Source organism: Hemiscyllium ocellatum, unplaced genomic scaffold (genome assembly GCF_020745735.1).
Source record: "Hemiscyllium ocellatum isolate sHemOce1 unplaced genomic scaffold, sHemOce1.pat.X.cur. R, whole genome shotgun sequence".
NCBI lineage: Eukaryota > Metazoa > Chordata > Chondrichthyes > Orectolobiformes > Hemiscylliidae > Hemiscyllium > Hemiscyllium ocellatum.
Window position 1 is genome coordinate 1,841,233 of NW_026867602.1, and position 13,425 is coordinate 1,854,657.

Sequence of the window (13,425 nt, forward strand, 5' to 3'; positions counted from 1 at the left end):
TCCAGAAGCCCAGACTAATTCTCTGGGACAAAATCTTGCCCTGCCAGATAGTGAGGGATTAAATTCAATCGAGCACAATCTGGAATTAAGCATTTTCACTGCAAACCCCAACATTAACTTTCAATTCCAGATTTTACTGAAAGCAGTGGAAATACTTGTCAGTTTTTATAAAAATCCACCTGGTTCATCGGTATCCCTTAAAGGTGAAGAGAAACTGTTGTTTGTGTTGGGGCTGGGGGAGATGACAGAAGTAGTGAGGGAGTGTAGGGGCTGGAGCAGGAGACAGAGATAGGGAGGGGGTGTAGGGGGCTGTAGGAGGGGACAGAGATAGGGAGGGGGTGTAGGGGGCTGGAGGAGGTGACAGAGATAGGGAGGGGGTGTAGGGGGCTGGAGGAGGTGACAGAGATAGGGAGGGGATGTAGGGGCTGGAGGAGGTGACAGAGATAGGGAGGGGGTGTAGGGTGCTGGAGGAGGTGACAGGGATAGGGAGGGGGAGTAGGGGCTGGAGGAGGTGACAGAGATAGAGAGGGCGTGTAGGGGGCTGGAGGAGGTGACAGAGATAGGGAGGGGAGTAGGGGCTGGAGGAGGTGACAGAGATAGGGAGGGGGTGTTTGGGGCTGGAGGAGGTGACGGACATAGGGAGGGGGTGTAGGGGGCTGGAGGAGGTGACAGAGATAGGGAGGGGGTAGGGACTGGAGCAGGAGACAGAGATGGGGAGGGGATGTAGGGGCTGGAGGAGGTGACAGAGATAGGGAGGAGGTGTAGGGGCTGGAGCAGGAGACAGAGATAGGGAGGGGGTGTAGGGGCTGGAGCAGGAGACAGAGATAGGGAGGGGGTGTAGGGGCTGGAGCAGGAGACAGAGATAGGGAGGGGGTGTAGGGGCTGGAGCAGGAGACAGAGATAGGGAGGGGGTGTAGGGGCTGGAGCAGGAGACAGAGATAGGGAGGGGGTGTAGGGGCTGGAGCAGGAGACAGAGATAGGGAGGGGGTGTAGGGGCTGGAGCAGGAGACAGAGATGGGGAGGGGATGTAGGGGCTGGAGGAGGTGACAGAGATAGGGAGGAGGTGTAGGGGCTGGAGCAGGAGACAGAGATAGGGAGGGGGTGTAGGGGCTGGAGCAGGAGACAGAGATAGGGAGGGGGTGTAGGGGCTGGAGCAGGAGACAGAGATAGGGAGGGGGTGTAGGGGCTGGAGCAGGAGACAGAGATAGGGAGGGGGTGTAGGGGCTGGAGCAGGAGACAGAGATAGGGAGGGGGTGTAGGGGCTGGAGCAGGAGACAGAGATAGGGAGGGGGTGTAGGGGCTGGAGCAGGAGACAGAGATAGGGAGGGGGTGTAGGGGCTGGAGCAGGAGACAGAGATAGGGAGGGGGTGTAGGGGCTGGAGGAGGGGACAGAGATAGGGAGGTGTGTGTAGAGGCTGGAGGGGGGTAGAGGTGGGAGGTGGGTGTAGTGTCTGGAAGGGGGGGTGTAGGGGCGGGAGGAGGGGACAGAGATAGGGAGGTGTGTGTAGAGGCTGAAGGGGGGGGTAGAGGTGGGAGGTGGGTGTAGTGTCTGGAAAGGGGGGGTGTAGGGGCGGGAGGAGGTGACAGAGACAGGGAGGGGAGAGTACTGGAACCAGTTGCTCAGGGAATGAGGTTAGGAGAGGCTGCACAGAAGGGAACCGTTCGGCCCATTCTGTCCAGTCTATCCCCTTCCCCTCAACCCTCTCCCAGTGCCCTTCAGAAAGCCTCATTGGAGCCCTGCCTCGGCCGCCCTCTCAGGGGACTGTTAGCTGGGAAGGAGCCATTTCTCCTTGACCTTCTGCCTTCACCTTGGCCTTTCGTGTCCTCTTCTGTTCTAGAACCTTCCGCCAATGGGACTCACTTTGGGTCCAACCCCTTTTGTCCAAATGCCTCAAGTTTTTTTAAACAACTTTAACAAGTCTCTCCTCCATGGGGCACCCTCCATCAGCACTTCCCCCCTCCCCCCCATAGGAGCCCATTTTGTTTCAGGTTGTCCCCATCGTTGATGGCGTCGTCTTCTTCTAGAACACGCGCTCCTTTGGGCGGGAAACCGCGTCGAGCTGATTGGCTGCCCGGATGACGTCCTCCTATGGGTGGATGGCCGTGACGCAAGCTGATTGGCCAATCCGCGGCGCGTTCCGATTGATCGGCTGAGTCGCCGCGTTATGATTGGCGAGTCCCCGCTTTACCAGAGCGGCCCTGCTATTGGCCGGCAGCAGCGGCCGCGTTGTGATTGGCGGGACCGTTTTGCCAGGCCCGCCCATGCGATTGGTCGGCAGGCGGGGCCGCGGCCTGATTGGTGCGTCCCGGTAACCCCGGGCGCCCTGTGGGTTGGTCAGAATACGCAGCACGTTGGTGATTGGCGGGTCCCTGGAGCCAGCGGCGTTCTATTATTGGTCAGAGGGAGCGCCGCGTCATGACGAAGCCTGAGAGGAACAGTGCTCCGATTGGTTCACGCCGCGGTCGCTGATTGGTGCAGCACCCGCCCCCCTCCGCTGTGATTGGTCGGTCGGCCGGCAGCGGCGAAAGGGGGAGTGAGAGGTCAAGATGGCGCCCTTGCGGACAGTGAAGGTAAACGAGAGGGAGAGATGGTTGAGGTGGGAGTGAGGGGAAGCACAATATTAACATCAGTGACAGCTTCAGCACTCCGGGTCTGCGAGAAGAGGAGAAGGGTTGCCGCCGAAAATGAAAGAAAACTCGTCTCAAGGTGGTGGGGTGTGCTAAACCTAATCCCGAGGTCAAGGGTCAAAGGTCACACGGATGTCAACACAGGTCATTCTATTGGGTCCAGGAGGTGAATTTTTCAACCTCTAGATCTCCCAGAAACTCGAGGAAGGGGTTGAAGGGCTTCCCGTTTCTGTGTTACAGACTCCAAGAAGAGGCTGAATGGCCTCCTCCTGTTCCTGTGGAACAGGCGTGAGGCCATTACTGCACATCTGTCCCTTTGGATGTTCAACAGCCCTCAGTCTCTATTGGAAGGAGAAAAAGAGAAGAGTTAAGGTTTTCCTGTGTGTCCCCGGGTGGATATTCATCCTCAGCTAACATCAAGAATACAGGAGAGATGATTTGGTTGCTGTGATGTTGTTATTGTGTGATGATATTATGTATGTTTCAGCTATCATCTTTCTGATAACAATGCTACAGGTAAAAAAACATTCCTTTGGCTGTGACAAGCTTTGGAATAGAGCCTCAGGCTACTGGGAAGGGATTCAAACCTACAATCTTCTGTATGGGTGGTAGGAGTGAGACCCCAATGTCTGAGTTCAGCGCAGTAACTATCGAAAGCTGTCGCTTAAAGTTGTGTTTCCACTGCTCTTATTGGGTATCTTTGCCCACAGGGTTTGGTGGGATTGGTGACAGGAGGGGCTTCTGGACTCGGCCGAGCAACCGTTGAGAGGCTGGTGCAGCAAGGAGTGAGAGCCGTGATTGTGGACCTACCGACATCGGAAGGAGCCAGTGTAGCCCAGGCACTGGGCGAGAATTGTGCTTTTGCACCAACCGATGTAAGGACAGCAAGCACTCCCCCCACCCCCTCCAGCTGATGGGGATTGACTCCACAAGAGCGTTGGGAGGGTATTGTTATGAATGTGATAGATGAGCGCTCCATGAGTAGAGTTTCCATCAACACTGACCCCCTTTCTGACAGTGCAGCGCTCACTCCCTTGATGGTGTGGTGCTCCCTCAGCACTGACCACCCCCGACGGTGCAGCGCTTCCTCGGCACTGACCCTCTGATTTTGTTGTACAGGCCCCTCGGGTCCCTTTTAAAACTTTGCCCTCCCACCTTTATCCGAAAATCGAAGGTTTATTTGTGAAGTTTTTTTTTCCTCATTAACTAAGTTGTTTGGCGTGCAAACAATTAACTCAACTCCACACCCCCTCGATGTGTGTCACTCAGGTGTGATGTGTGGGGGTGTGGCTCAGCACTGGTAGGCCTCAATTCTGTTTCGGGGCCCCGTTTTACTCTCGGTGTGTCCGCCGTTTGGTAAGATTGTTTAAAGTTTCACCATCATTTGCTCTGAAATTATAAAATTTCTGATTTTCCAAAGCCAGCCGGTCCCGAGCATTTCGGATAAAGTAACTTGTACTCTCTGATGTGTTGTCAGGGATTTGTGTAACTTGCTCCCCAGCACAGTCAGCAATATAGCTGGGCCAGTCAAGTGGTTAAAGGGCCCGAACGCTATGCTGGCTGGAGAGAGTCAATGCCTCGCCCTGGCTTTACATTGCCTTCCTCTCAGGTCACATCGGAGGCAGACGTCAAAAGTGCCGTGGCCCTGGCGAAGGAGAAATTTGGTCGCCTGGACATCGCAGTGAACTGTGCAGGCATTGCAGTGGCAGTGAAAACCTACAACTTCAAGAAGGACATTCCTCACAGTCTCGAGGACTTCCAGCGAGTGATCAATGTGAGCGGGGAATGATCACAGGAGGATTTAACATGTGGGGAAATTCAAAGGGTGTGGGGAGTTGGGGGAGACGTTGGTTGGAGTAGTCACAGATTTGTACAGCACAGAAACAGACCCTTTGGTCTGATTCGTCCATGTCCACCAGATAACCTAAAGTAATCTAGTCCCATTTGCCAGCACTTGGCCCTACATCCCTGTAAACCTTTCCTGCTCAGATACCCATCCAGATGCCTTTTAAATGTTGTCATTGTAACCAGCCTCCATTACTTCCTTTGGCAGCTTATTCCATACATGAACCATCCTCTGCGTGAAAAAGTTGCCCCTCAGATCACTTTTAAAACTTTGCCCTGCCACCTTAAACCTATGTCCTCTAGTGTTGGAGTGCCCCATCCCAGAGAAAATACCTTGTCTATTTATCCTATCCATGCCCCTCATGATTTTATACACCTCTATAAGGTCACCCCTCAGACTCCGATGCTTCAGAGAAAACAGCCCCTGTAGCTCAAACCCTCCATTCCTCGCAACGTCCTCGTAAATCTTCTCTGAACCTTTTCAAGTTTTGCAACATCCTCCCTATAGGAGGGAGACCAGAATTGAACGCAGTATTCCAATAGTGGCCTAAGCAATGTCCTGTATAGTTCAATATGACTTTCAACTCCTACACTCAATTACTGTTCAATAAAGGAAAGTGTACCTAATGACGCCTTCGCTATCCTATCTACCTGTGACTCCATTTTCAGGGAACTGTGAACCTGCACTCCAAGGTCTCTTTTGTTCAGCAACGCTGTCCAGCGCCTTACTATTAAGTAAATAAGTCTTGCCCTGATTTGTCTTTCCAAAATGTAGCACCTCACATTTTACTGAATTAAACTCCATCTGCCACTCCTCAGCCCATTGGCCCATCTGGTCAAGGTCCTATTGTACTCTGAGGTCACCTTCCGTACTGTCCACTACCTCCAGTTTTGGTGTCGTACGAACTTACTAACCTTACCTCCTACGTTCAGATCCAAATCGTTTACATAAACGTTGAATCATCAGTGGACCCAGCACCAATCCTTGTGGCACTCCACTGGTCTCAGGCCTCCAAGCTGAAAAACAACCCTCCACCACCACCCTGCCTTCTACCTTAGAGCCACTTCTGTATCCAAATGGCTAGTTCTCCCTGTATCCCACGTGGCCTAACCTTGCTAACCAGCCTACCATGAGGACTTCTGTCAAAAGCCTCACTGAGGTGCATTTAGATCACGACACCTCTCTGCTCTCGGCAATCTTTGTTACTTCTTATTAAAGGATGTGGGCCGTGAAGAGAAGGGATTGAGATCATGCTGGGTAGGATGTGGGGAATGAAGAGGGAGACGTGAGATTACGCTGGGTGGGATATGAAAAAGTGTGGAGAGTGAGAGGGGAGAGTTAAGTTATGCTGGGTGGGATATTGAAGGGTGTGGGGACTGAGGGGGGAAAGTGAAAGGTGTGGGAAGTGAGGGGGGAGAGTGAGATTACGCTGGGTGGGATATTGAAGGGTGTGGGGAGAGTGAGGGGGAGAGTGAGGTTAAGCTGGGTGGGATATTGAAGGGTGAGGGGGAGAGTGAGATTACGCTGGGTAGGATATTGAAGGGTGTGGGGAGTGAGGGGGAGAGTGAGATTACACTGGGTGGGATATTGAAGGGTGTGGGGAGAGTGAGGGGGAAGAGTGAGATTACACTGGGTGGGATATTGAAGGGTGAGGAGAGTGAGGGGGAGAGTGAGATGACGCTGGGTGGGATATTGAAGGGTGTGGGGAGAGTGAGATGACGCTGGGTGGGATATTGAAGGGTGTGGGGAGAGTGAGATGATGCTGGGTGGGATATTGAAGGGTGTGGGGAGAGTGAGGGGGAGAGTGAGATGACGCTGGGTGGGATATTGAAGGGTGTGGAGAGAGTGGGATTAGACTGGGTGGGACAGTGAAGGGTGTGGGGAGAGTGGGATTAGACTGGGTGGGACAGTGAAGGGTGTGGGGAGAGTGGGATTAGACTGGGTGGGACATTGAAGGGTGTGGGGAGAGTGAGGGGGAGAGTGGGATTAGACTGGGTGGGACATTGAAGGGTGTGGGGAGAGTGGGATTAGACTGGGTGGGACATTGAAGGGTGTGGGGAGAGTGGGATTAGACTGGGTGGGACATTGAAGGGTGTGGGGAGAGTGAGGGGGAGAGTGGGATTAGACTGGGTGGGACATTGAAGGGTGTGGGGAGGGCCCTTGTGGCACAGTGGAAGTGGCCCTATGTCTGACTGGTGAAATTTGGGTTCATGGCCCCCCCCCCCCGCTCCAGGTGTGTGTTATACCACCTCTCATCGATCCATCAGGCAGCATCGATATCGGAATGTGGGGCTGGGGAACAAGAGGAACAGCGACCGGATCGTGGGTGTGGTTTGGGGGGGCGTTTGGCCTGAGTCTCACTGCCGGTTTCTCTTGTCCCCGGTCAGGTAAACATCGCAGGAACCTTTAATGTGATTCGCCTAGCTGCTGCCGAGATGGGCCGGAATGAACCAGATCCAGACGGTCAGCGGGGTGTCGTTGTGAACACAGCTAGTGTGGCCGCCTACGATGGACAGGTAACTTACCTCGATCCTCACTCCCAGCCCTTGCCTTTTCCTAGTCGCCCATCGTGTATCCCCTGGGTGCCTGCTGGTGTTTAGGGCAACGGAGGAAAGGATACCGCATGAACCCAGCCTGATGGGCAACGACACAGGCTTGGAGGTTTATTCATTCACGGGATCTGGGCATTGCTGGCTGGGCCCAGCATTTACTGGCCATCCCTAATTGCCCAGAGGGCAGTTAAGAGTCAAGACACATCACTGTGGGTCTGGAGTCACGTGTAGGCCAGGCCGTGTAAGGTTTCTTTTTTTTCTTTTCCTTTTTTTTCTCTTTTATTAGTGCTTATTTTTCCCCAGCACCCATGTTGTGTGTGAGACACAGTGAGAGACACAAAGTGCACGAATCTTTTATTCAATTTCCACCACCAGGAAGATAGGAAAACACCCGAGTGGCCTGTGACGAGCAGTGCCCTTCACATCAAAGGGCAATGCTGTGTGATCAAAACAGTGAAGGGGAGGGCAGGGACTACATCAAAATAGAGTTGGAGGGGGAAATGATGCACTCCACTCCCTGCGGCGCCCACCTCTCCCTGAACAACTCCAGGGTGTTGGTGGACACCGCGTGCTCCTTCTCCAAGGACACCCGGGCTAGGGTGATGGTTTCCTACTGTAAACGACATTAATGAACCTGATGGGTCTTTCCAACAATTGGCAATGGATTTGTCCTTAATGATTGCGACATGGACCTAGGATCCAGTGAAATGTTTTGTTTTGCGTGACAAAGTGTGTTAGGGAATGAGAACACAATGAGGAAGAGAGCGTTACGGCTGTACAGGAGGTAAGCGAAGAGCATGATCAATATTTAAATCTGAAATGTGACAGGTCCATTCCGATGTCTGATAACAGTGGGGAAGAAACCGTCCTTGAACCTGGTCGTCTGTGTATTCAAACCTTTCTATCTTCTGCCTGACAGAAGAGAGTGGGAGTGTGTATAACTGGGGTGGGAGGGGGGTCTTGATTATGTTAGCTGCTTTCCCAAGGCAGCAGAAATATAGTGGGTGTCGTAGAACGCTGGTTTGTGTGGTGGACTGGGCCGTGTTTGTGACTCTCTCTCGTTTCTTGCGATCTTGGGAAGAACGGTAGCCGTACCGTGCTGTGACGGATCCATTAAAAATTGGCCAGAGTCCCTTGTGGACACGCCGAATTCCCTTCGCCTCATGAGGAAGCAGAGACGTTGCTGTGCTTCGACGTATCACCACGGGACTCTTAATTCCAGGCTTTTATCGAATCCACGTTCCACCATCTGCCGTGGTGAGATTCGAACCTGGCACCCAGAATGTCACTAGGTCTCTGGGTCAGTTGTCGAGTGATCATACCGCTAGACCGTTGCCTCCCCTGTTAAAGAGAGATTAAGCAAAGGTACCGGCACGAACAGACTCCCGGCTGCCAGTGAACAGCACGTGCCATCATTTTGCGAGGAACCAGTCAGACCAGGGCTGGGACCACAACTCGGGGTCCCGTTATCGAAGGAATGATGTCCTTGGAGGCAGTCCAGAGAAGGTACTGATCCTGGGGGTGGAGGGACTGCCTGGTGAGGAGAGGTCGAGTTGGTTGGTTGGTTGGAGTTCAGAGGAATGAAAGGCTCCCTTATTGAACCACACTTGGGGGGACTTGGCGGGGGAAGGAGTTGTGAGGAGGTTGTTTTCCCCCTTGAGTGGGAGAGTCTCGGACAAAGGGGCCACCATCTCTGAGGAAGGCGTCGCCCATTGAAGAGCGAGACGGGGAGGAATTTCTTCTCTCTCCGAGGGGAGTGAATCTGTGGAATTCTTTACTGCAGAGGGCTGCGTCATTCAGCACATTCACGGCTGAGACCGACAGATTTTTAATCAGGAAGGGAATTGAGAGTTATTGGGGGAGAAAGCAGCAAATCTAATCACCCACAATCTCATAGAATGGTGGACAGGCTGGATGGGCTGAATGGCTTACTTCCACAATGCCACCCCCAACCTCCCACCGCGCAACGCCTTCTGGTCTCAACTCGGTGGGCAAAATGCGTACAGAAAGATCCCATTGAGAGAAGGCAACTGTGATGCAGGTGGATTTGTTTGATGTGATGTCATTGAGGGGAATCTGTTTAAGCCCCCCCCCCCCTTGACTTCCTGTTCGGGAGCGCTCGGCATCTTGGAGATCCACGTCAGAGGGTAATCGGGGAGAGGAGTGGGCAGGGTCACAGGCTTTTACCTGATCCTGAGGGGCACAGCCTCTGAGTGTGATATGTCAGGCCTATCAATCCGCTGCGTCTGTTACCCACGCTGCACGTGGTGGTGGGGGGGGCTTTACCCACACTGTACATGGTGGGGGGCTTTACCCACGCACGTGGTGGGGGGCTTTACCCACACTGTACATGGTGGGGGGCTTTACCCACACTGTACATGGTGGGGGGGCTTTACCCACACTACACGTGATGGGGGGGCTTTACCCACGCTGCACGTGATGGGGGGGGCTTTACCCACACTGTACATGGTGGGGGGGCTTTACCCACGCTGCACGTGGTGGGGGGCTTTACCCACACTGTACATGGTGGGGGGCTTTACCCACACTGCACATGGTGGGGGGGCTTTACCCACACTGTACGTGGTGGGGGGGGCTTTACCCACACTGTACATGGTGGGGGGGCTTTACCCACGCTGCACATGGTGGGGGGGGGCTTTACCCACACTGTACATGGTGGGGGGCTTTACCCACGCACGTGGTGGGGGGCTTTACCCACACTGTACATGGTGGGGGGCTTTACCCACACTGTACATGGTGGGGGGGCTTTACCCACACTACACGTGATGGGGGGGCTTTACCCACGCTGCACGTGATGGGGGGGGCTTTACCCACACTGTACATGGTGGGGGGGCTTTACCCACACTGCACATGGTGGGGGGGCTTTACCCACGCTGTACATGGTTGGGGGGGGCTTTACCCACGCTGTACGTGGTGGGGGGGGCTTTACCCACGCTGCACGTGGTGGGGGGGGGCTTTACCCACGCTGCACGTGGTGGGGGGGGGGCTTTACCCACGCTGCACGTGGTGGGGGGGGGGCTTTACCCACGCTGCACGTGGTGGGGGGGGGCTTTACCCACACTGCACGTGGTGGGGGGCTTTACCCACACTGCACGTGGTGGGGTGCTTTACCCACACTGTACGTGGTGGGGGGGGCTTTACCCACACTGTACATGGTGGGGGGGGCTTTACCCACACTGTACATGGTGGGGGGGCTTTACCCACACTGCACGTGGTGGGGGGCTTTACCCACACTACACGTGGTGAGGTGTTAGGGGAAAACGTGACTGACCGACCTAGAGCAGCTGTCAGAAACGTTGCCTGTTCGTCTGTCTATCTGTGGATTGGAAGCGTTTGACTCGACTTCTCTCTCTACTCCTCCCCCAAACCCCGGCTCCCCCACTTCCCCCCGATTCCAGGTCGGACAGGCAGCTTATTCAGCCTCTAAAGGTGGTATTGTGGGCATGACCCTTCCCATCGCCCGGGACTTGGCACCACAAGGGATCCGAGTGGTCACCATCGCACCAGGTACGCACCGTGGGTAGGGGCAAGCCGGATAAATGGTAACAATTGGTGAGAGTGGGATTAGACTGGGTGGGTATTAAAGGGAGTGGGGAGTGAGGGGGAGAGTGAGGTGAGACTGGGTGGGATATTAAAGGGAGTGGGGAGTGAGGGGGAGAGTGGGATTAGACTGGGTGGGATATTAAAGGGAGTGGGGAGTGAGGGGGAGAGTGAGGTGAGACTGGGTGGGATATTAAAGGGAGTGGGGAGTGAGGGTGAGAGTGGGATTAGACTGGGTGGGATATTAAAGGGAGTGGGGAGTGAGGGGGAGAGTGGGATTAGACTGGCTGGGATATTAAAGGGAGTGGGGAGTGAGGGGGAGAGTGGGATTAGACTGGGTGGGATATTAAAGGGAGTGGGGAGTGAGGGGGAGAGTGGGATTAGACTGGGTGGGATATTAAAGGGAGCGGGGAGTGAGGGGGAGAGTGGGATTAGACTGGGTGGGATATTAAAGGGAGCGGGGAGTGAGGGGGAGAGTGGGATTAGACTGGGTGGGATATTAAAGGGAGTGAGGAGTGAGGGGGAGAGTGGGATTAGACTGGGTGGGATATTAAAGGGAGTGAGGAGTGAGGGGGAGAGTGGGATTAGACTGGGTGGGATATTAAAGGGAGTGGGGAGTGAGGGGGAGAATGGGATTAGACTGGGTGGGATATTAAAGGGAGTGAGGAGTGAGGGGGAGAGTGGGATTAGACTGGGTGGGATATTAAAGGGAGTGGGGAGTGAGGGGGAGAGTGGGATTAGACTGGGTGGGATATTAAAGGGAGTGAGGAGTGAGGGGGAGAGTGGGATTAGACTGGGTGGGATATTAAAGGGAGTGGGGAGTGAGGGGGAGAATGGGATTAGACTGGGTGGGATATTAAAGGGAGTGAGGAGTGAGGGGGAGAGTGGGATTAGACTGGGTGGGATATTAAAGGGAGCGGGGAGTGAGGGGGAGAGTGGGATTAGACTGGGTGGGATATTAAAGGGAGTGAGGAGTGAGGGGGAGAGTGGGATTAGACTGGGTGGGATATTAAAGGGAGTGAGGAGTGAGGGGGGAGAGTGGGATTAGACTGGGTGGGATATTAAAGGGAGTGAGGAGTGAGGGGGAGAGTGGGATTAGACTGGGTGGGATATTAAAGGGAGTGGGGAGTGAGGGGGGAGAGTGGGATTAGACTGGGTGGGATATTAAAGGGAGCGGGGAGTGAGGGGGGAGAGTGGGATTAGACTGGGTGGGATATTAAAGGGAGCGGGGAGTGAGGGGGAGAGTGGGATTAGACTGGGTGGGTATTAAAGGGAGTGGGGAGTGAGGGGGAGAGTGGGATTAGACTGGGTGGGATATTAAAGGGAGCGGGGAGAGTGGGATTAGACTGGGTGGGATATTAAAGGGAGTGAGGGGGAGAGTGGGATTAGACTGGGTGGGATATTAAAGGGAGTGGGGAGTGAGGGGGAGAGTGGGATTAGACTGGGTGGGATATTAAAGGGAGTGAGGGGGAGAGTGGGATTAGACTGGGTGGGATATTAAAGGGAGCGGGGAGTGAGGGGGAGAGTGGGATTAGACTGGGTGGGATATTAAAGGGAGTGGGGAGTGAGGGGGAGAGTGAGGTGAGACTGGGTGGGATATTAAAGGGAGTGGGGAGTGAGGGGTGAGAGTGGGATTAGACTGGGTGGGATATTAAAGGGAGTGGGGAGTGAGGGGGAGAGTGGGATTAGACTGGCTGGGATATTAAAGGGAGTGGGGAGTGAGGGGGAGAGTGGGATTAGACTGGGTGGGATATTAAAGGGAGTGGGGAGTGAGGGGGAGAGTGGGATTAGACTGGGTGGGATATTAAAGGGAGCGGGGAGTGAGGGGGAGAGTGGGATTAGACTGGGTGGGATATTAAAGGGAGCGGGGAGTGAGGGGGAGAGTGGGATTAGACTGGGTGGGATATTAAAGGGAGTGAGGAGTGAGGGGGAGAGTGGGATTAGACTGGGTGGGATATTAAAGGGAGTGAGGAGTGAGGGAGAGTGGGATTAGACTGGGTGGGATATTAAAGGGAGTGGGGAGTGAGGGGGGAGAATGGGATTAGACTGGGTGGGATATTAAAGGGAGTGAGGAGTGAGGGGGGAGAGTGGGATTAGACTGGGTGGGATATTAAAGGGAGTGGGGAGTGAGGGGGGAGAGTGGGATTAGACTGGGTGGGATATTAAAGGGAGTGAGGAGTGAGGGGGAGAGTGGGATTAGACTGGGTGGGATATTAAAGGGAGTGGGGAGTGAGGGGGAGAATGGGATTAGACTGGGTGGGATATTAAAGGGAGTGAGGAGTGAGGGGGGGAGAGTGGGATTAGACTGGGTGGGATATTAAAGGGAGCGGGGAGTGAGGGGGAGAGTGGGATTAGACTGGGTGGGATATTAAAGGGAGTGAGGAGTGAGGGGGAGAGTGGGATTAGACTGGGTGGGATATTAAAGGGAGTGAGGAGTGAGGGGGGAGAGTGGGATTAGACTGGGTGGGATATTAAAGGGAGTGGGGAGTGAGGGGGAGAGTGGGATTAGACTGGGTGGGATATTAAAGGGAGTGGGGAGTGAGGGGGGAGAGTGGGATTAGACTGGTGGGATATTAAAGGGAGCGGGGAGTGAGGGGGGAGAGTGGGATTAGACTGGGTGGGATATTAAAGGGAGCGGGGAGTGAGGGGGAGAGTGGGATTAGACTGGGTGGGTATTAAAGGGAGTGGGGAGTGAGGGGGAGAGTGGGATTAGACTGGGTGGGATATTAAAGGGAGTGGGGAGTGAGGGGGAGAGTGGGATTAGACTGGGTGGGATATTAAAGGGAGCGGGGGAGAGTGGGATTAGACTGGGTGGGATATTAAAGGGAGTGAGGGGGAGAG

The 13,425-nt window shown here is 54.5% G+C and overlaps 1 protein-coding gene across 1 annotated transcript in view; it reads left to right on the top strand.

Annotated features, from left to right (window-relative positions):
• Positions 1–2,496: 2,496 nt before the first annotated feature.
• Positions 2,497–13,425, top strand: part of hsd17b10 (hydroxysteroid (17-beta) dehydrogenase 10) — a 12,047-nt gene continuing 1,118 nt past the window's right edge. Inside the window, exons 1-5 of the mRNA XM_060822412.1 lie at positions 2,497–2,571; positions 3,339–3,503; positions 4,238–4,402; positions 6,862–6,990; positions 10,443–10,564. Coding sequence (XP_060678395.1) covers positions 2,548–2,571; positions 3,339–3,503; positions 4,238–4,402; positions 6,862–6,990; positions 10,443–10,564 — 605 coding nt within the window. The 5' untranslated portion in view covers positions 2,497–2,547. The remainder of the gene's footprint in view (positions 2,572–3,338; positions 3,504–4,237; positions 4,403–6,861; positions 6,991–10,442; positions 10,565–13,425) is intronic.